Source organism: Aedes albopictus, chromosome 3 (genome assembly GCF_035046485.1).
Source record: "Aedes albopictus strain Foshan chromosome 3, AalbF5, whole genome shotgun sequence".
In the NCBI taxonomy this organism is placed as follows: domain Eukaryota; kingdom Metazoa; phylum Arthropoda; class Insecta; order Diptera; family Culicidae; genus Aedes; species Aedes albopictus.
In genome coordinates, this window is record NC_085138.1 from 165,089,905 (window position 1) to 165,110,291 (window position 20,387).

The window sequence follows — 20,387 nt, forward strand, 5'->3', positions numbered from 1 at the left end:
AGACATGAAGATCTTCTTATTGACATTATAGTGGCCAACATGGATATTCAATGGAATATTTTGGTTCAAAAGTTCAAAAAGAAATGCTCAAATGGAAGTGGTAATTTTAACTGATACATAAGTGGAACCACAGAGAACCTCTGTGGTGGAACCTTTTGGAAATAAAAATAACTGACGGCAAGACTTAACTCCATACTATCAACCATTCCCCCAATGTTTTGAACATACTATGTATTGATCGTTTTCCCCTCGGTTTTCCCATATCTTATCAATTTAACATCATATACTAATATTTCGTCTTTACTTTCTTTCCATTTTCAGCTCATCGACATCTAGTTTATAGATAAAAACACACCTTTCTCGACCACACCACCACTGCAACCATGAGCTCTCCAAACAAACCGTTATCGATAGGTGTTTGATCAGCTATAGGAGGGTCCGGGCGTTGGTAGAGTGACATAACCTTATCAGTCTGCACTCAGGTTGTACTCCTAGAGGGTTCAGTCCCATCTGGCTCAGCAGTAAATCAAAAGATAATCACGGCAAACCGCAAGTGCATCCGTGAGCCTTAGAGGCTACCAACGACTGCCACCCCGTCCCTCAACGGTCGCCAAACGAAGCGGGACCAAGTGTGGGACTTCGGTCAACCCGACCGGTCTCCGATTGCGCGCGCAATGTCGGAAGGATTCGCCGCTGGTTTGCAGCAGGACGACCTTCTTCAGCAGCAACAGCAGCAGCAGCAGGGCGGCGAGTGGTCCTCGTACACCATCATGGACTCGTCCCGGGTGTCCACGTGTCTCATCTCGATGCTCCTGATCGTGTACGGTAGCTTCCGGAGTCTCAACATGGAACAGGAACAGCGCGAGAAGGAGAAAAAGCGCCAAAGCGAAAGCATGAACAACCTGATCACCGGCGAACCGGTACAGCAGGAGCAAAGTATGTGGATTTGTGAGGTTGGGCGGAGTCGTTTGGAAGGAAATGATGTTTTTTGTTTTGGTTTTGCAGATAAATTCGCAACGTTGGACACGATGCACGCGCTCTGCCTTCCATTGGGAGCCTCCATATCATTGCTGGTGATGTTCTTCTTCTTCGATTCCATGCAAATGCTTTTCGCCGTCTGTACAGCAAGTAAGTTTGTTGTAGATTTCACTACATGCAATCGATATACTGTTGGATTTATAATAAGGCTCACTATCGTGAGATATAAGGGACGTTGACCTCTCGAACATCTCAAATTCATTTTATTTTTCTTTTCGTTTCAGTCATTGCCACCGTAGCGTTGGCGTTCCTCCTGCTCCCCATGTGTCAGTACATCATTCGGCCCTGCTCGGACGGTAATCGGATATCGTTCGGCGTGTGTGGTCGTTTCACGGCCGCCGAGCTGTTCAGCTTTTCGTTGGCCGTCTCGATCGTTTGCATTTGGGTCCTGACCGGCCACTGGCTGCTGATGGACGCCATGGGGATGGGACTGTGTGTTGCATTTATAGCATTCGTACGCTTACCAAGTCTGAAGGTGTCCACCCTGTTACTCACCGGCCTGCTCATCTACGACGTGTTCTGGGTGTTCTTCTCGTCGTACATCTTCAGCACCAACGTCATGGTGAAGGTGGCCACCCGACCGGCAGACAATCCCGTGGGAATAGTCGCCCGCAAGCTGAACCTCGGCGGCATCGTGAAGGAACCTCCGAAGCTGAATCTACCGGGGAAGCTGGTTTTTCCCAGCATTCACAACAGCGGTCACTTCTCGATGCTCGGCCTGGGCGATATCGTTATGCCGGGGCTGCTGCTGTGCTTCGTGCTCCGTTACGATGCGTACAAGAAGTCCCAGTGTACGCAGACGGCGGAAGCCGGCGTTCCGCCTCCGAGGGGAGTCGGTTCGAAGCTTACTTATTTCCATTGTTCCTTATTAGGGTAGGTGGTGGGTGGAGGTTTTGTTTGATCGAAATTTGACTGAAGTTAATCTTTTTTTTTTCAGTTACTTTCTCGGTTTATTAACCGCCACCGTTAGCTCGGAAGTATTCAAGGCAGCACAGCCCGCTTTGCTGTATCTAGTTCCGTTCACATTGCTACCTCTGCTGACGATGGCGTATTTGAAGGTAAGTGCATATACATACCATTGTGTTAGTACTGAAGTCTGTTGAATTCGATTATCCGAGCGAAAAACTACCATTAGAAAGGGTAGTGTTTATTTGATTTAGACGTGGTTTATGAAGTGATTCACCAGAAGCCATGGTGCTGATATCGATTGCTATCATCGACTGATGATTATGAATTTCAGTACCAAGGCTCTCGAAGATGAGCGACTAAAGTAATCCGTTGTTATAGAACAAAGATGCGTTTGCTGAATGACCTCCTTTGGCAAAGGTATTGCATTGGACGAACTCGGTGTTTAGGAGGACAAAGCACCAACGTGAAGACCGAGATTTCAATCGAGATAGCCAAGCAATCGAAAACTTGTACTGTTGCGCACAGATTTAGTACGCTTGATGATGAGTTGAACTGGTAACAATGAAGCAAGTGTGAAGCGTGAAAGTGGTGGCGACAGAGCCGACGGTGCTATGATTTTACGACTCGGCAGTGTCGTTTAGTTCGTCAGGAAGGAAGGAACTGCACTCCGGTTAGGAGATTCGTCTGTCCCGTGAACATTCACTACATTGTAAGTTAAATTAAGTGATATGTATGAATATAATAACAATTAAATAAATTTGCAGTATTGGAGCTGCCTGAAGTAGAAGCTGCTACCGATGTGTGGTTTTTGTTCCGTGACAAGTCGTCCTAACATGTACTATGTACAAGAATCTTAAGTATCGAAAGTGGCACAGTGAAGCCTTTGAATTTTGGCCACTTGCAAGAAAAGAAACAGAACGAGAAACTGCCCAACAATTGCTAGACTGGAGCGCGGTCAGTGTATTTATCCATGGATGATCAATGACCAACTCGCCGCAAGCGGATTTGCTGCAAGCATGGAGGTCAAGAAAACTCCATATTGGAGTTTGGTTCCTGGGCAGTGCAGTATCGATAGCGGTGCAAGAAGTTCTACGTGATTAGCAAAAGCACAGCTCGTGGTCCTTCGCGAAGTTAATCCCAATCAAAGAACATAGGTGGTGTGCAGTGAAGGAACGCCTAAAGGACGATGAAGATGATCCGGCATTGAGAGACGGAGTGTCCGAGCCCTAGCCATAACCCTGGTCACGATATGCTTAAGCATCGATCCCAAGATCTATTGGCGAAGAAGAAGCTTGGGATAACTTGCGTAAAAGCGAAGACTACTTCATCAAGAAGACATGCAACTCTGTTGTTTTCCCATACTAACGGCAAGCGTCACCGACGGCACTGCCGCCTGTTGAGTTAAGGTGGTACCTTTGTATAAAAGTGTAAGAGTGTATTGGTGCGAGTATGAAGATTTACTCACACTATCATAAAAAGTTCCACCTTTATCCGTGGTGGCGCTGGTAACAGTGACTCCCGATCTTCGGCAGTGTTGCAAGTCTTCTTGATAAAGTGGTCTTCGGTAAAAGTCATCAGCTTTCTGGTCGGATTGATACATAGTGCACAGTACTTCGCAAACAAGCTTGCTGATGAAGGGACTGCCGAAGCAGTATGAACCGATGATCCTGGGATTGGAATTGGAGGGTATGAAGTTGTTGAAGTTAACGGTGGGCGTTGTCAAGGAAGGCAAGCCAAGCGATGGAGCGTTCTTCAGCAATCCAAACCAGCAGCAGGAAGGTGCTAGAAGTTGGGACACTACGCTTCACAGTCCTAGAGCGACGATTTCTCCTTGAATGTTTTGAATACAGGGCAGGTGAAGTGACACGTATTGCATCTGACGGCAAAGATAGTCGTCTTGAACTATCATTGATAGTAATCACTTGTCATCAAAAGTAATAGTGAAAGGTCAGACCAGCCAATCCAGGTTCCTCACTAAGAATATTAATTGGCAAAAATATGCATCAGCGAAATCTTTAGGAGTTGAATCATTCAACTCCCTCCCACCTTCGGATGAGTATCGATGCCTGTCTGAACTAATTTATTCAGAATCACAAAAACGACAAAAACAACGTGTTCCAAGTACAACATTTAAAAGAAGACCAGCCACACTAGGCTGGGATGATGATTGCACCCAGTTGTATCTTTAAAAATCTGATGCTTTCAAAGCTTTTCGTAGGCAAGCGTGGCTCAAAATACCACATGTCAAAAAGTTCGATGGGCACCCTTTTCATTTCGTTCCTATATGACGCTAGGCATGGTACTCCAGATCTTTATCAAGATTACGCTAAACTTGAATAATAACTGGAGAACCTGCTGAAAGCGAAAAAGCGGAGTTATTGGCGACATTTCATGGAGGGTCTCTCTAGAGGAACTTCGATGATAACGCTTTAGAGAGTGGCTCGCAACATGCAAAACTACCCATCCTCTGAGAGTGATGAATACTCCAATCGCTGGGATATTCAACTTCGCCAAAAAGGGCTGCCCACCCGAATAAAAAATACAGTAGAAAAACCGAACGTTGTATTGTAACAGTACTATTTAAAACCATATTTTTACAATAGACACCACTGTAAAAATAAAAATACAAAAACAATAAAATGTAATGTAGAACTAGAAATCCTCTACATAGAGATGAGCGGAAGTTACATACGTCGATTCGGCAACGCTGTTTGTTTTGTTTACAACAGCTGCCAACACTTGCTACAAAGCTAGATGTTCAAACTTTGTGCGTGACTTCGTTGTGGTTCAAGTTGTTTTGTTTACATTTTCTAATTATGGTAGATTTTTTTTCAAAATTTTGTTGAAATAGCGGAGCAATCGAAGAAATCTGAATTCAATGCAAAAGTGTTAAGCTAATCATATCGGCAGAAGTGAAGCAAGAAGCAGCAATGGAAGTTTTTTCGACATGTGCAGCAACAAAAGTGTCGTCATAAGCATGAGCTTTTGAAAGCAGAATTAATAAATTTTTATCTTTTTACTGAACATACATATGCCGCCAATATCTCGATAATAAAAATAAATAATTTTAATTTATTTAGTTCCGATTGCAATACCGTTCAAACGACGCCTTCCTACGAACGATAAGCATGTTCATTTGGCTCACACTTTGACAGTTCTCTCTGCACGATTGGCTCACAATGGCCGCCTCCGCAGATCTCTATAATGTAGGATTACTATGTAGAACCCAATACAGTAAATTGTAAATAAGATTTTTACAATATACTACCGTATTACCCCGCTAATACGACACCGACTGTTGTCGAATAACCGGAGTAAACTTTTAATTCGACAAACTGGTCACCCTACACCACGTTGCTCATTGAAATTTGGCAACTCTATTTTTGTTTTTGTTTTGATTTCCGGATTTGTTATGAAACATGATTTCAACAGATATTGCGGTGGTGCGAATGAAAAGCTCGTTCTTTTTACGATTGTTGCCATCCTCAGTCGATTCCGGTTGATCTTCAGGCGGTTTGGGCGTCAAATAGCACCAAAACTGAGCTTCCGGAATTAGCGTCTGCAAGAGGAGCTGCTGCGGGTGCGAGTATAAGCGCAATATTAAACTGTTTTGCATTTACAGTGTACATCGCTGTGACATTTCAACACTTTTTAATTCGACATGTGTCGAATAAGCGGGGTACGAATTAAAAAGTGTCGAATTAAAACGTGTCGAACGAGCGGGGTAAGACGCTATGGCAGCAAACTGCTAACTGAGATTTCCGTAAAGCGTCTACAAGTAAAAGAAAGTGTTGTACGGATTGAAACAATCTAGCAGAACCTGGAACCAGAATCATGATGGGAAGTTGAAGCGGTGTGAACTGGCAGAACGAAGTTTGACATGTGCCAGCACTGGGTCAAGAAATTGAGGAAGCAACTGGCAGGGAAATTTTGTGAGGAAGGGCCTTGGATTGACCATCAAAGTCCTTGGAATTCTAGTAACGCTTCAGAAGCACAACGTTTCATTGAACGAGGTGCACCATTTTCAGCAGTAACTAGGAATTTTTGGCTTAGAAGACTGGTAGCGGTGGATCCCAACTAAAGGCTGACGAGGCAGATGGGCTCTAGCGCCACGGAAGAACGAAGGCAGTCGCAGATCGTGTCATACCGTGACATGGTAGGAGGTCTGCTGTTCCTTTCTGGTACAAGGCACGCGTGTGGACATTTGTTACGCCGTAAATCAAGTTAGTCCATCCAGAAGAAATACGATGGATAGCCGTAAAGCACCTTTTTCTCTACCTCAAGGGGACAACGATGTTGAGACGTGACGTTGGATACGTCTTCATGAAGTTGGGCATACAGTCAGGTTTTTTTTTACGCGGGGGATACGTACCGCGTAAAAAAAAAACTCAGTTCAAAAATTGAAAAACCGCGTAAAAAAAGTCTCACCATTTCTCGACGAATCATGCAAAAATAAGACGATGAAGTTTTTTTTGTATGGAGTTTTCATTTACGCGGCCGCGTAAATGAAAACCGCGTAAAAAAAGACCTGACTGTATTGCAATTTTTGAAATTCTGCCAATTCGTGTGCTTTGCGAACCACTAAGCCTTTGTGAACAAGTATTATTGTAGCTCTTAGGCTCTTAGGTTATTTTGTCGTGTTTTCTCGGATCAACATCGTTTCCGTTCCGGTTTAAATCTAAAACATATCTTTCCTACATTTTAGGGTGATTTGAGGCGGATGTGGAGCGAACCGTTCATCATACAGCAAGCATCCAAGCAGTTAGAAGTTTAAGCTGTAGTTATCATTTACATTTCCTGATTGGATACAACAAAAACACACACATAGAGAGATACATACAATAGTATTAAGGCCACGTTGAGTAGAAAAAGAAAACTGAAAGGAGAAAAAGCATTACAAAACCTAGAGACAAGCAAGACAAGGATTTTAGCAGTTAAGTATACATATAAGAGCAGCATAAGAAAAAACAACACATTTTTCTGATATGAATGTATTTAGTGAATCAAGACAGTGAATCATGTGCGGATGAAAATGCACACATGTGTTCAAAAGTTCACACACACACCCACTAACACAAAACCTATGTTGCATTCGTGAAATCGCGCAGAAGTATGAAAATGAACAAATTATCTAATACTATTCATTCAAGTGGATATAGGACTCATATGCGAATCAAAAGCATAGTACAGCTATAGTGTGTAGAAGCCGACGACAGTACATATAGGAAACAGGTTTATCATCCACAGTTACACCGTAATTCATCTTCCGTTCATTATTCATCCATCATCCGCGAGAGTAGTGCGTACCCGCGCGATTAGTTCGAAATTCATCAGTAAGCAAACCGCCAATCAATGTCATCCTAGTTTTAGTATCGCTTCTAGTTTCGCTATTCCTTTATTTGAAAATAGCTACGTCCTCATTATGCCCAAATGAATGTTTTCGAATGCCGACAAGAAAATAGAAACAATGAAAAAATGCTCTTATATCATGTACGCTTGTGTAAACTGGAATCAATCAGTGGATGCAACGCCCAGTTGAGTCAAATTATTAGTGAGCTTAGACTTTGTGTGAGAACAATTACGATTCAAGAAGTCCACGCGTTATCAAATAAATATTTTTGGGCAATAAAAAATTGAAACGGAAGTGACCGCAAATTGCGAACAACTCAAATCATCGTCACTCGTGAAGCTTATATTTCACGCGAGCATTATCTGTGTTACAATCTCATTATAAAAGAAAAAAAGAAAAATGACAAAATTTAGCGCAATTCCAATTGAAGCAAAAAACGAAATTAACCCCCGCCCCTCCCCTTTTTGGAGCTGACAGTTCACAAACACACTCACTCACAGGAGACGCGTACATGCGCGTAATGATGATAAAACAAAGGATAAATAAAAATGTGATAATTTTGTATAATTTCTATCCTTTGCACTCTCTGTGTATGCCTATCTCGAATGTATACCTTATGATTTTTTTAAACATGAAGAAGTCTGTTTAAATTAGCGAAATAAAATCGTTTTTGAACATTAAACTGGTTTGTTTTATTTGAATTTCCGTTATCCCTTATATAGGTATAGTAACCCTCGAGTTCTCAATACGGCTTGGAGATTTTTTCTCCTCTTTACATTTCTGCAACCCCAGCGTTAAGTGTAGAATTAGCGTTATGTTAAAATACACGTAAATAAATAAAAAAAAACAGAGTTTATTGCAGAGCAACTTCCAAATCATATACACTACCCGTCATAAGTACGGACTCACAAAAAGTATTGCAACAATATTGCATCACCCTGACTCACTTCGATATCTCCAAAACCTGAGGACTTACAAAGATGCTGTCTTCAGGTAAGTTGTTCAGAAGACCGAAAGCAACAACTTTCCTGAAGGCGGCATTTTTGTAGGTGCTCTGGTTTTAGAGATATCGAAGTGAGTCAGGGTGATGCAATATTGTTGCAATACTTTTTGTGAGTCCGTACTTATGACGGGTAGTGTATGTACAATACCACCCCTCACACAGTCACCGAGAAACCTCCCCTGGAACTGCTAACTGGGCGTCCGGTCAAAGACCTGTTGCCTTCCCTGCGGACAGATCCCCATTGGCAACGAGACGAAACCATACGAGAAAACGACGCGATGAAGAAAATGCAGGGTAAGCTTTATGCCGATCATCGCCGACATGCTAAGGAATCGGACATCTCCATCGGGGATATAGTGATGCTGAAGAGCTACGAGTCCGGAAAGCTTGAATCGACTTTCAAGATGGAGAAGTTCACGGTTCTGGAGCGAACCGGTACTGATACAGTTGTTGTCAACAAAGACGGAGTGAAATACCGGCGTCCGGTTGCCCACTTGAAAAAGTGGCCATCTCCATCGTTACCTTCCACCACCTCTGATTCTTCCACAGGTTCCCATAAAACCTCGGAGCAGGACGTCTTGAGCCATGAACCCAAGGATGTGGAGCTTTCTCAAACTTCGTCGCCTATGTCTGCACCGAACCTAGCAGAGAGAAAGGAGGATGATCGGCAGACAACGTGTACATCACGGAGGCGTGTCAACCACTCAGAGAATGATGCAGTACCCGAACAAAGCCGTCCTACAAGAACAAAAAAAGTGCCTAAACGATATACATGATTATTTTTTTTTTGACTATTGCTATTGATTCGATTATTTTGTAGAGAGTAGGAGAAGGATGTAGAGTTGGGAGCATAGAGAGGGAGAGTACTGCTGTACTAGATAGACGAGAGAGAGAAATATAAATTTGAGGGAGGTATCAGTTGACCTGTAAAACATACGCCAGTCAGAAATAAAGAGTTGTGTAGTACCGACGTGTTCAGTGTTTGCGCGAGTTGTTTTGGAAGTGAGAACGCCACAACTGGGATTCTACACTTGGATCTAGCTGGGCGTGATGCAGCCGCTGGATGCCAGAACAGACGCTGTTTGAGCCGCACCTCCTTGGTGAACAAACGCTCGAATCGTACCTCCTCACCTCCTCAATCTAGCTGAAGTCAGAAGGACAACAGTGCCCAACTAAGCACACAACTTTTAGCTGGCGGTATTTGTCATCGCTTGACCCGTGGAAGCATGAGGTAGGAACTTGTGAGGACCAGAGCTATGTTTGACGCTCTTCTTATCGCCCACCGTTTTGCAGCCTAAACCACCATAAACTACCATTGAATAATGATAAATTTGACTGTTCAACAACAAATTATAATCTGTATATTCTGTTTCCTGCTTAAAATGCTCTGTTGAGGCCATCAGCAAGCTACCGGGGTAATTCAACATTCGCACTTTTCGCACCGACGAACCGACGTGACAGTGGTGATTCAAAAGTGTCCCCCCCAAATTTAACGGTCGACCACCGAAGCGAGCGATCGCTTCTGTCAAATCAGCGCAGACGCGAACCGCTTTCTATATGAACACACGGGGGTTCGGTGTCGAGCTATCAAATCATCGCGAGCCGTTATAGAGGTGGCGATAGTGTGCGGCTATTTTTCATCATGGCGTCGCGGACAACAAATTTGAATTTATTTGTTCTAGCTGTCACGTCGGTTCGTCGGTGCTTTTCGTGCCATTACTGTACCAACTACTCGATCTTTCCAATCATCAAAACAAGTAGAGTATTGTTTCCATTCATGCCATTGTTCATATTATTTCAAATTCCGTTCGACACACCACCTTTGTATGTACACTACACATTATATATCTTGCACACAATAGTTCCATACAATAATGATCCTTTAGAACATTGTAAATTCAATGGGGCACGTTCGGTGTAGTACTAGATTTGTAGTAATGAGCTGAATTTTAGTATGGTGAGAAGGTCAATTCTCCGTTTCTGCAATGAAATGGTGCAAAAAGCGTGGGTATTATGATTTCTTACCTAATTTGATGCTGTTCGAGCAAAACTTTGGATAACTATGTTGTTTATGTTGCAAGAAATGGAGAAAACAACAACACTGTTGCTCAAAGTGTTGCTCAAACAGCATCAAATTAGGCAAGGAATCATAATACCCACGCTTTTTGCACCATTTCACTGCAGAAACGGAGAATTGACCTTCTCACCATACTGAAATTCAGCTCATTACTACAAATCTAGTACTTCACCGATCTGTCCTATAGAGGAAGGCTGATATAAATAGGACACCAATGTGTACGGAGTTTGAGTCGGAAATAAATTGTTGAAGAGAAACTTTCTCTTTTTCTATTCCTCCGGATAGTATCCTCAACAACATGCTCTATATAGGAAGCAATCAGTGAAGTACTAGATTGAAAGTAGTGAGCTGGATTTTTGTATGGTGAGATGATCAGTTCTCCATTTCTACAATGAAATGGTGCAAACAACGTGGGTTATATGGTTTCTTGCCTAATTTGATGCTGTTTGAGCAAAAGTTTGGGTAACTGTGTTGTTGAAGTTGCAAGAAATAAATAATACAACAGCACAGTTACCCAAACTTTTGCTCAAACAGCATCAAATTAGGCAAGAAACCATATAACCCACGTTGTTTGCACCATTTCATTGCAGAAATGGAGAACTGATCATCTCACCATACAAAAATCCAGCTCACTACTTTCAATCTAGTACTTCACTGATTGCGTCCTATTGCAACTACTTGTACAATTTGTGCACAATAAAATCAATGGCACTAGAGCTTTCAATAATAAAAACACCATAAATTGAATGGTAGTTGGCTTGAATTTGCTCCAGAAAATTACCGTGCCGTGAAACATGATGCACTCTGCAGCATCACTGCATCTGCACGCAGTTCGATAAACATATTTTTTATTGCTTTGGGCCAGTCTAGTTGAGACGCTCTTAATAAATACTGCGTTGAATTTTTCAAGCGTGCATTTGCGGCCCGCTGTAAAACAAACAACAACCACAAACCGTTCCAGGTCGCTGATCCGTTGTTTGACGTTTCTGCGCGGGTTTGCGCGAGTTCGACTCCTCGCTCGCGGCTCGTCGGCTGCTGAACTGCTGAATCCAGCGACGACACGGACACCACTCCCCTTCGACTTCGTTCGTACGTGTTTTGATTGCGCTCAGGCGGCGGTGTGATGTTTTCGCGTTTTCTCTCGCAACTAAAATCACTTCGGAACGTTTAATTCCCGTTCGAAACCCGGTGAAACCAGTGTCGATCGGTAGCGGACGGGTTCCGGCGCGTCGGTGCGGTATCGGTTCCGTGCGGAATGTGTTATCTTGTGCGCGGTGTGGATTTTTCTTTTTCCGGGGCAAAGATCATCTCGCTGCAAGCTTGAAGCAGACGAAGAGCAAAGAAAAAAAAATCGTGCTGGCAGGCAGCATCATCATCGTCATCATCTGTAGCAGCAAGCAGCTCAGCAGCCACCGCCACCGTCATCATCACTGATGGACGGACGGATAGGTGGTTTCCACTGATGTTGTGCAGCCACGCACCTCGGGACGGCGAGAAGAAGCTGATGCAGCCAGAAAAATAGAGCACCAACCGAAATATAAAACCATACCGTCTTGGCTTTCGCGGCGACGGCCCTCCCGAACGAAGAAAGGAAGGAAGGAAGCAAATAAGGTAAAAATTGAGTGGGAATCAAAATATGGCTGTGGTCTGTGGAAGTGTTTTGGTCAGGGATGGGAACACTCACTTGCAAAGAGTTACACTCACTTGCTGTTTTCTCAGCTCAGAAGCGTGCAATCAAGAAACGATGTATGGACGACTTTTGCCTTGTGGTTTTGTCTTAAAGTTTGCCGAATAGAGTAAGGCTGTGACCATAGTGGGTAAGGTGAGATGCGATTGGATGCGATAAGTTATGAGATGAGAAGAGGGAAGTTTGATAGGCCATAGTGCATGAGGTTTTCAATGAGGGTGCGCATGTTGTTTTCACATCCTTTTTCGCCTATTTCGTGCGCATCAACGAGTCGCGTGATTTGATCGATGAAGTCGCTTGTATGTTGAAGCGCTTCTTTGGATGTGGGTAGTGAAATGATCGTTTCATCTGTAAGAGCGGAAAGATAAAATGCACCTGCTTTTTGTTTTGCGCGGGCCGTTTTTTTGCTATAACTTAGTCAGTTTTGATCCTGTTGCAATAGCAAAAACCGACAAGTTCAAAAAACAAATCTGGTGTAACTGTACAAGATTGAGATTATTGAATTAATTATTTGATAAAAGAATGTATAAAATGTAATTATATCCGCGTGAGGGATGTCTTTATGTATACACATATTTTTACTTTCCGGACTGAGCTATCTGAGTGTTGATTTCAATTTAAATCAATATGAGACTGTTATACTGATTTTCGGCATTAAAACATTACTTTATTGTGCTGAACTCGGCAAAAAGAAACAAAAATTCGGCAAGTATGTATTATTTAAGGGTATAGATTTTTTTTTATTACAAAATTTTCGGCGACATCTACGAGAAAAGATGTCTCTAATACAGGGTGTCTACTACCTGGAAAACCGGGAATTCTCAGGGAATTTTATTTAACAGGGAAAAACCTGGAATACTAAGGGAAATTTTACTCCGAAAAAAAAATCATTGGGTCGTATGGACCTGGTAGTAAAAATCCATATAGAAATTTCGCTACAAGGATTTTTTTCCAGAAATTCCGTCAGAATTTCTTTCTGGAACTTCTTTAACAATATCTCCTGGAATGTCTCCCAGGATTTCTTATAAAATTCCATTCCGCATTTTTGACGCTATTTTTCTTGGTATTCCTTTTTGATTTTTTTCCGGAAAGGTATACTTCCGGATTGCTTCCAGGATTCCTGAATTCCAACCGATTTCTCCTGGAGTTTTTCACGGGGATGCTGTTTTTTCTCAGAGTTCCTCCAGTGTTTTGCTCAAAGAAATCTTCATAGGATTTCTACCAGAATTTATTCCGAATACTCTATAAGAATGTCTGTTCGGATAAATCGTGGAATTTCTTTCGGCACTCCTCACGAAAATTTTACCCGATTCCTTCCGGTGCTCCTCTTGGGACTTCCCCAGAAGATCTTCACAGAACGTTTTTCAGAGTTGCTAAAGAAGTTATTCCTGGGGTTCCTACTAAAGTTTCTCCAAGGATTTCTGAAGGAGTTTTCACGAATTTACTGCAAGAGTTCCTCAAGAGATTTCTTTTATTTTTTCCTGTGATATCTTCAAACCATTGCTTTGGGCTTTCTTCGAGATATTCTTCCTGGTCTCCTACAGGAAATTGTTAAAAGTTTTTGCGATGTTTATTTTGAAGTTTTACCTGAGATTTTTCTCGGAGTATCTCCTGGAACTTCTCTCAGAAGATTCCTTCCGATGTTGGTCATGAGATGTCTCTCCGAGCTTTTCTTAATTAAAATACCCTGGATTTTCCCCTAAGATTTTTTTCCCAGAGTGCCTTCTGGAATTTCTACAGAAGTTATTGCTGATATTTCTCATTGAATTCTTCTCTTGCATATTTTCAGTGCCAGGCTGTTTCTTGTAGTTGTACCGGATTTCTTATAGTGATCGACCCGAGAGTTTTACAGATATTCTGAGCATTATTCCCAAAATTCTTCCCGGAATCTTTACCAGAAATTGTCCCGAGATTCTGGATATTCCTTCAGGAATTTCTCCCAAAGTAATTGCAGGGATTCTTCTACGGGTGTTCCTCAGAATGTCTCCTGAGATAACTTACGAAATACCTTATAGGATTTTATTATTAAATAGGAAATTCATAGAGAAATATTCGAGGGAATTCAAATAAAATCTTGCGAGAAACTTCGCAAAGTGTTATTGAAGAAATCTCGACAGGAACTTCAGGAAAAACCTGAGAAAAAATGAGACATCTCGAAAAAAGTTCGAGATAATAGTAATCCCGAGAAAAAATATTAAGGACATCCAAGGAGGAATTCTGAAAACCATATGGAATCTTGAAAGCAGCTGCGGACGAAGTTCCGCGAGGAAAACAAAGAGAAATATCGGAAAACTATCGGTAAAAATCCAATAGTTAATGAATAGCTGTCCCGGAAAACCGTTAAAAAAGGCATGGACATTGGCTTCAGCCGGCGGCTGTACCGATTGAACGAAACTTAACACTGAGTGGCTACGGATAAGAAACTATTCGTGAAAATTTTCATCGGTCGGAGCGGAAATCGAACCCTCATACACCCGGACTCTAACCGCATGGCTACGACATTCTTGAAGAAACTTTGAATAGTTTTGGATGGATCTTCAGGAAGAATCCAGCGAGAATCTCTAGTATATCGGAAAACCTTTGCAAGAAATATCGGGACGTACTCAAACAGATATCTCGTGTTGAAGAATCTTGCGGAAAACCAGGAAGATACTTTGGAAGAAATTCCAGGAATAATGCTCAGAAATATAGAAAGAATTTTTGAAGAGTAGGGGAACTTACGTATTTTCGGCAGTTTTGTTCTCTTCGTCATGGGGGGTTTTTTTGAAACCTGTTGAACACAGAGTTGGCATCAAACCCTTCCCAACCAAATTGAATATGATCAAGTTTGAGGCAATTTGAACGGCATAAATCCCTCATGACGAAGAGAACAAACCTGGCGATGATACCCTAAGTCACCCTTTATAATTTTTAGAAAATTTGGGTTATTTTTTTAATTATAAACTTTCAAAATTTCATCTGGAAAAACCTGGAAAACTCAGGGAATTTTATTTTGAGTTATGAGTAGACACCCAAGTACACAATATTCATCATATCTATATATATATATAAATGAGTTTGTAGTCCCTTTGAGGCAACAAAACTCACGAACGGCCGAACCGATCAGCATGACCCTTGCACGTTTCGATCCGTATTCATGGTGGCTGTGTTTATATGTATAAAAAATTACAAAAATGAACTGAAAAATGTAAGAAAAATGATAAAGTACTGATTTTTTATGAGCTGGGAAGGAAATCAACACGATCGAAATGAAACCAATCTAGAGTGCGGTGCCATTTTGAGCTCAACAGTTGTCAAACCACCACGAGACGGCAAGACAAAGTTTGCCGGGACAGCTAGTATTAGATAAAAGAGTATCAATCGAAATCGATGTCACACTCTTTTCTAGTTTTGCCTGACAAAGAAAAAAGCAGAACCTTTCAATCAGAATCCTTTTAGCAATTGAGTTGAATACTATAAATGATGATGATGATGATGATAGTTCTCCATTCATTGTAGCACGGTACTAAGCCCGATAGCAATGGGCTGTCCACCCAATGTGATTCGATCAAGCAAAACATTATAATTATACTCAACTTGATTTTTCAAGATCACACAATTATATATAGTGCAAGCAATCGCATTGGAGGATGCCCCAATGAATGTGAAGAAGAAGAGTTCACCATTCTCTACATAATGGTTTTAAAGGGAAGTTGGCATCTCCACTCTTCCAACCATATATAATGTATCGACTGGCGGCTCTGATAACCCTCCTCTTAACCCCCAGAACTGGTTGTGTTATATTTGCATTATATTATTGTTATGTTAGCATTTGAAAGACGGTTATTCTATTACATATACCAGATTTTGAATTTGGATGGAATGTAATAATCGAAAAAATAAAGTAATGTATACGTGAATAAAAAATATTTACCTTTTATCGTTGAAAACTTACTATTGCCTTACGAATGCCTCTTCGATGAGACACAGAATCGTACTTGTCCAGCTCCTGACCCTGCGACCGTGGCACATTCACCAGCCGCTGCGCTTGTTGCTATCGTCTTCCCGCATCGGACGGATGTCCTTCTTGAACAAAGAGTAATCGCTACCCACCTCGATGTCGTCGGCCGGGCTCTTGATGTGATTGTACTCCAAAACTCTCGAATTTGGAAAAGCTGGTCACCGTTCAGGGTGTTTTCCCACGATTTGATGCGGTCCGGTTCCTGGTACCAGAGCGTCCAGGTCGACTGCAGCGGGTGCTTGATCAAACATTTCGCACGGTGTGTCTGGTAGAACAAATTTATTACAAAAAAATGGGCATCGCTAATTTTTACGCTACGTGAAAGTTGACGCTACCAGCTTTCATTCAAGCCCAACATCGAAATATTCCATCGGGGGAACTTTTTCATACAAAAATTGGGTATGTTTGTTAAGTAGAAATAGGGATTAATTTGGAACCGTGAATTTTGTATGGGGAAAAACAGTATTCTGAAAAAGTTGTTCGGGATCCCTCGGTGGATTTTTTTGAGGGACCCTGCAAATGAAAGCTGAAAGCCTCTATTTTTGAATAGCGAAAAATTTGACGATGCCTATTTTTTTGTTATAAACTTTTCCCATACACACGCCGTGTTCGGGTCGACGATGACTCCCTGGTCGGCGTGGTTCTGCTCGGTGTTTTCCGTTTGCTTCCTCTATCTCTCCGAAGTATTAGTTCCACACGCCATTCGTCCAAATGAAATTCCTCAGCACGAAAAAAATGTGACAGTACAATTTAAATACGTCCTCGCGCGTGAGCAATTGAGTTGAATACTATAAAACCCTTAAACTTTCTAAATGCAAATGAATAGCATGCACTGAACAAACGACCATATCAAACATTGATCACTTCATTTAAATCCCGAACATAGAAAATAAAATGTTTTTTATACACATATAATAACAAAAATATGCTGTAAAAAACGGCGCAGTATCATAACGTCCGAGGCCATAATGTCCCAGGGCTTTATGGCGCATTTTTTCGGGGCATTACGCCCCAACATACAAGTATGTCACGATGTCCAAGGAAAGAAGGCACATAGGATATTATGACGCACCTAAACTTTTGGACGTTATTTCGCAAAAAAACGCGACTTAACAACCGGGACAGTATGGCCTCGGACGTTGTGATCCGGCCCCGTAAAAAACTTAAACGATTTGATGGAATACTATTTTATATGCAATGAAATATGTTATTTTACATGGCGATCGATAGACAGTATGATAAATTTTTATTACGTCTGTTTCATCAAAATGCAAGTCATGTGAAAAAGCATTGAGTTATATTTAAAAACGACATCATATTAACGCATTTTATATTACCTACTAGCATTCCCAACACATTAAATCCGCATTGCTTTCCATACACAACGAGCGCAATCATAAAATCCATACCCGACAAGCATTCTCTTGCGTTCTCTTGCGTTCACATGCGTCGAAGCAGCTCCATCGCATCTCCGCACTCATCGCAACTGATCTACTATGTACGGTTTATGCGTTCTGCATATAGTTTCCACAGAGTGTGCTTTGACGCTTATCCGATCTCTTATCTCTTTGCATCGCACCTTACCCACTATGTGCTCAACGTAAGGGTCGCACACGCACACCAAAGCTGTCACAGAGCTGTGAAAGCGACTCTCCACGAGGTGAGTGTAATTTACATTCACCTCGTGGAAAGTTGCCTTCGCAGCTCCCTCACGACTTTGGTATGCGTGTGCGACCCCTACTCTGTTCGACAAACTTTTAGACAAAATCACAAGGCAGAAGTCGTCCATGCATCGTTTCTTGATTGCACGCATCTGAGCTGAGAAAACAGCAAGTGAGTGTAACTCGTTGCAAGTGAGTGTTCCCATCCTTGGTTGTGGTTTAGGCTTGGAATTCGGTGTCTTCGATGAATCGGCAAATATTTATTTTACTTGCACGCGCAACTGATCCGTAGAATTTGAATAACTGAGTTTATGAAATAAGTGGTTGCTTTCGGATATTTGACAATTTTTTTAAGCATGCTAGGTATTGTTTGCCACAGCTGTGCGTTCTGCATTTCATAAATCAGTTTGGATCTTAGAAAGCTGGCTTGTAATCACTAAATCCTCAGGGAATTTTATTTAACAGGGAAAAACCTGGAATACTCAGGGAATATCTTGAGTAGGGTAAGTGTGCCGATCGTTGTGGTAATAAGGTAAATTGATTTAAAAAAAATATGATCTTTTTATCTAATGAAGGGTTTCAAAACGTTGGTAGGTAGTTTCCTATCCAAATTTTCCCGGAAAAATATGAAAACTATCGTTTCTCTCTGTTTTCGATCAAAAATCGCATACCACAACAATAGGCACACTGTTCCTATTATGGAGGTAAAATTTAATTTCGGTTCCTAATGTTGCGGTATTCCATTGAAATCATATGGGATACCGCAACATTAGGAACACTGCAGCAGAAATATTAAGGAAAATATTTTTTTTAATAGATTTTTGGGCAAATCTTAAGCACACAAAAAGTGCAATCTCATAGTTTAAGCATAATACATCTATTAAAAATGCCTTTTGGTAACATTTCAGTCAAAAAAGTGCTCAAACGCCACTACCGCAACATTAGGTACTACCACAACGAAGGGAACAATTACCCTACTCAGGGAAATTTTACTCCGATAAAAAAAAAACATTGGATCATATGAATGAAAACCTGGTAGTAAAAATCCATATAGAAATTTCGCTACAAGGATTTTTTTTTCCAGAAATTCCGTTAGTGTTTCTTCTGGAAATACCTCCTGGAATGTCTCCCAGGATTTCTTATAAAATTCCTTCCGCATTTTTGACGCTATTTTTCTTGGTATTCCTTTTTGATTTTTTTCCGGAAAGGTATACTTCCGGATTCCTTCCAGGATTCCTGAATTCCAACCGATTTCTCCTGGACTTTTTCACGGGAATACTATTTCTTCCCGGAGTTCCTTCAGTGTTTTGCTCAAAGAAATCTTCGTATGATTTCTACCAGAATTTATCCCGAATTCTCTATAAGAATTTCTGTCGGAATTTCTCATAGAAATTTTACACGATTCCTTTCGGTGTTCCTCTTGGGGCTCTCCCAGAAGATCTTTCCAAAATTTCTTTCGGAGTTGCTAAAGGAGTTATTCCTGGGGTTTCTGCTTATGTTCCTCCAAGCGTTTCTGCAGGAGTTTTCACGAATTTACTGCAAGAATTTCCAAGAGGTTTCTTTTATTTTTTTCCTGTGATATCTTCAAACAATTGCTTCGGGCTTTCTTCGAGATGTTCTTCCTGGTCTCCTACAGGAATTTCTTACTAGTTTACGCGAGGTTTATTTTGAAGTTTTGCCTGAGATTTCTCTCGGAGTATCTCCTGGAACTTCTGTCAGAAGATTCTTTCCGATGCTGGTCATGAGATGTCTCTCAGAGTTTTTCTTAATTTACCCTGGACTTTCTCCTAAGATTTTTTTTCAGAGTGCCTTCTGGGATTTCCACAGGAGTTATTGCTGATATTTCTCATTGAATTCTTTCAGAGCCAGGTTGTTCCTTGATATTCTCCAGATTCCAGATATTCTCTGCATTATTCCCAAATTTCTTCCCGGAATCTTTACCAGAAATTGTCCCGAGATTCTGGATACTTCTTTAGGGATTTCTCCCAAAGTTATTGCAAGGATTCTTCTACGGGTTTTCCTCAGAATGTCTCCTGAGATAACTTACGAAATATCTTATAGGAAATTCCTGGAGAAATATTCAAGGGAATTCAAATAAAATCTTGCAAGAAACTCCGCAAAATGTTTTGAAGAAATCTCAATAAAGAAAAACCTGAGAAAAAATGAGACATCTCGAAAAAAGTTCTAGGCAATAGTGATCCCGAGAAGAACTATCAATGACATCCAAGAAGGAATCCGGAAACCTCATGGAATCCTGAAAGCATCTACGGACGAAGTTCCGCGAGGAAAACAAGAGAAATATCGGAAAACTATCGGAAAAAATTCCTAAATTTTTCTTTTTTAGTTGAATTCCTAAAATAAACTATTGGATATTTAGCTATCCCGGAAAACCACTAAAAATACACAGACATTGGCTTCAGCCGGCGGCTGTACCGCTTGAACGAAACTTAACACGGAGTGGCTACGGATAAGAAGCTATTCTCGCTCAGAGCGGGAATCGAACCCTCATCCATCCGGACTCTAACCGCATGGCTACGAGGCTCAACCAATGGCATTCTTGAAGAAACTTTAAATTGGTTTGGATGGATCTTCAGGAGGAATCCAGCAAGAATCTCTAGAAGTATATCGGAAAACTTTTGCAAGAAGTATCGGGACGTACTCA

The 20,387-nt window shown here is 41.4% G+C and overlaps 2 protein-coding genes across 5 annotated transcripts in view; both read left to right on the plus strand.

Annotated features, from left to right (window-relative positions):
* LOC109422641 (signal peptide peptidase-like 3) overlaps nt 1-7,979 on the plus strand; it is a 271,923-nt gene extending 263,944 nt beyond the window's left edge. Inside the window, exons 2-6 of the mRNA XM_062859978.1 lie at nt 322-936; nt 1,006-1,128; nt 1,263-1,911; nt 1,976-2,096; nt 6,653-7,979. Coding sequence (XP_062715962.1) covers nt 675-936; nt 1,006-1,128; nt 1,263-1,911; nt 1,976-2,096; nt 6,653-6,721 — 1,224 coding nt within the window. The 5' untranslated portion in view covers nt 322-674 and the 3' untranslated portion in view covers nt 6,722-7,979. The remainder of the gene's footprint in view (nt 1-321; nt 937-1,005; nt 1,129-1,262; nt 1,912-1,975; nt 2,097-6,652) is intronic.
* A 3,470-nt stretch (nt 7,980-11,449) lies between these two features.
* The window catches only part of LOC109402771 (SH2B adapter protein 2), a 561,576-nt gene continuing 552,638 nt past the window's right edge, over nt 11,450-20,387 (plus strand). For 3 of the 4 annotated variants that reach the window (XM_062859974.1, XM_062859973.1, XM_062859972.1), the window contains exon 1: nt 11,450-11,988. The gene's annotated coding sequence lies outside the window, so the exon portion shown is untranslated. The remainder of the gene's footprint in view (nt 11,989-20,387) is intronic. The other variant, XM_062859975.1, reaches the window with a different exon arrangement.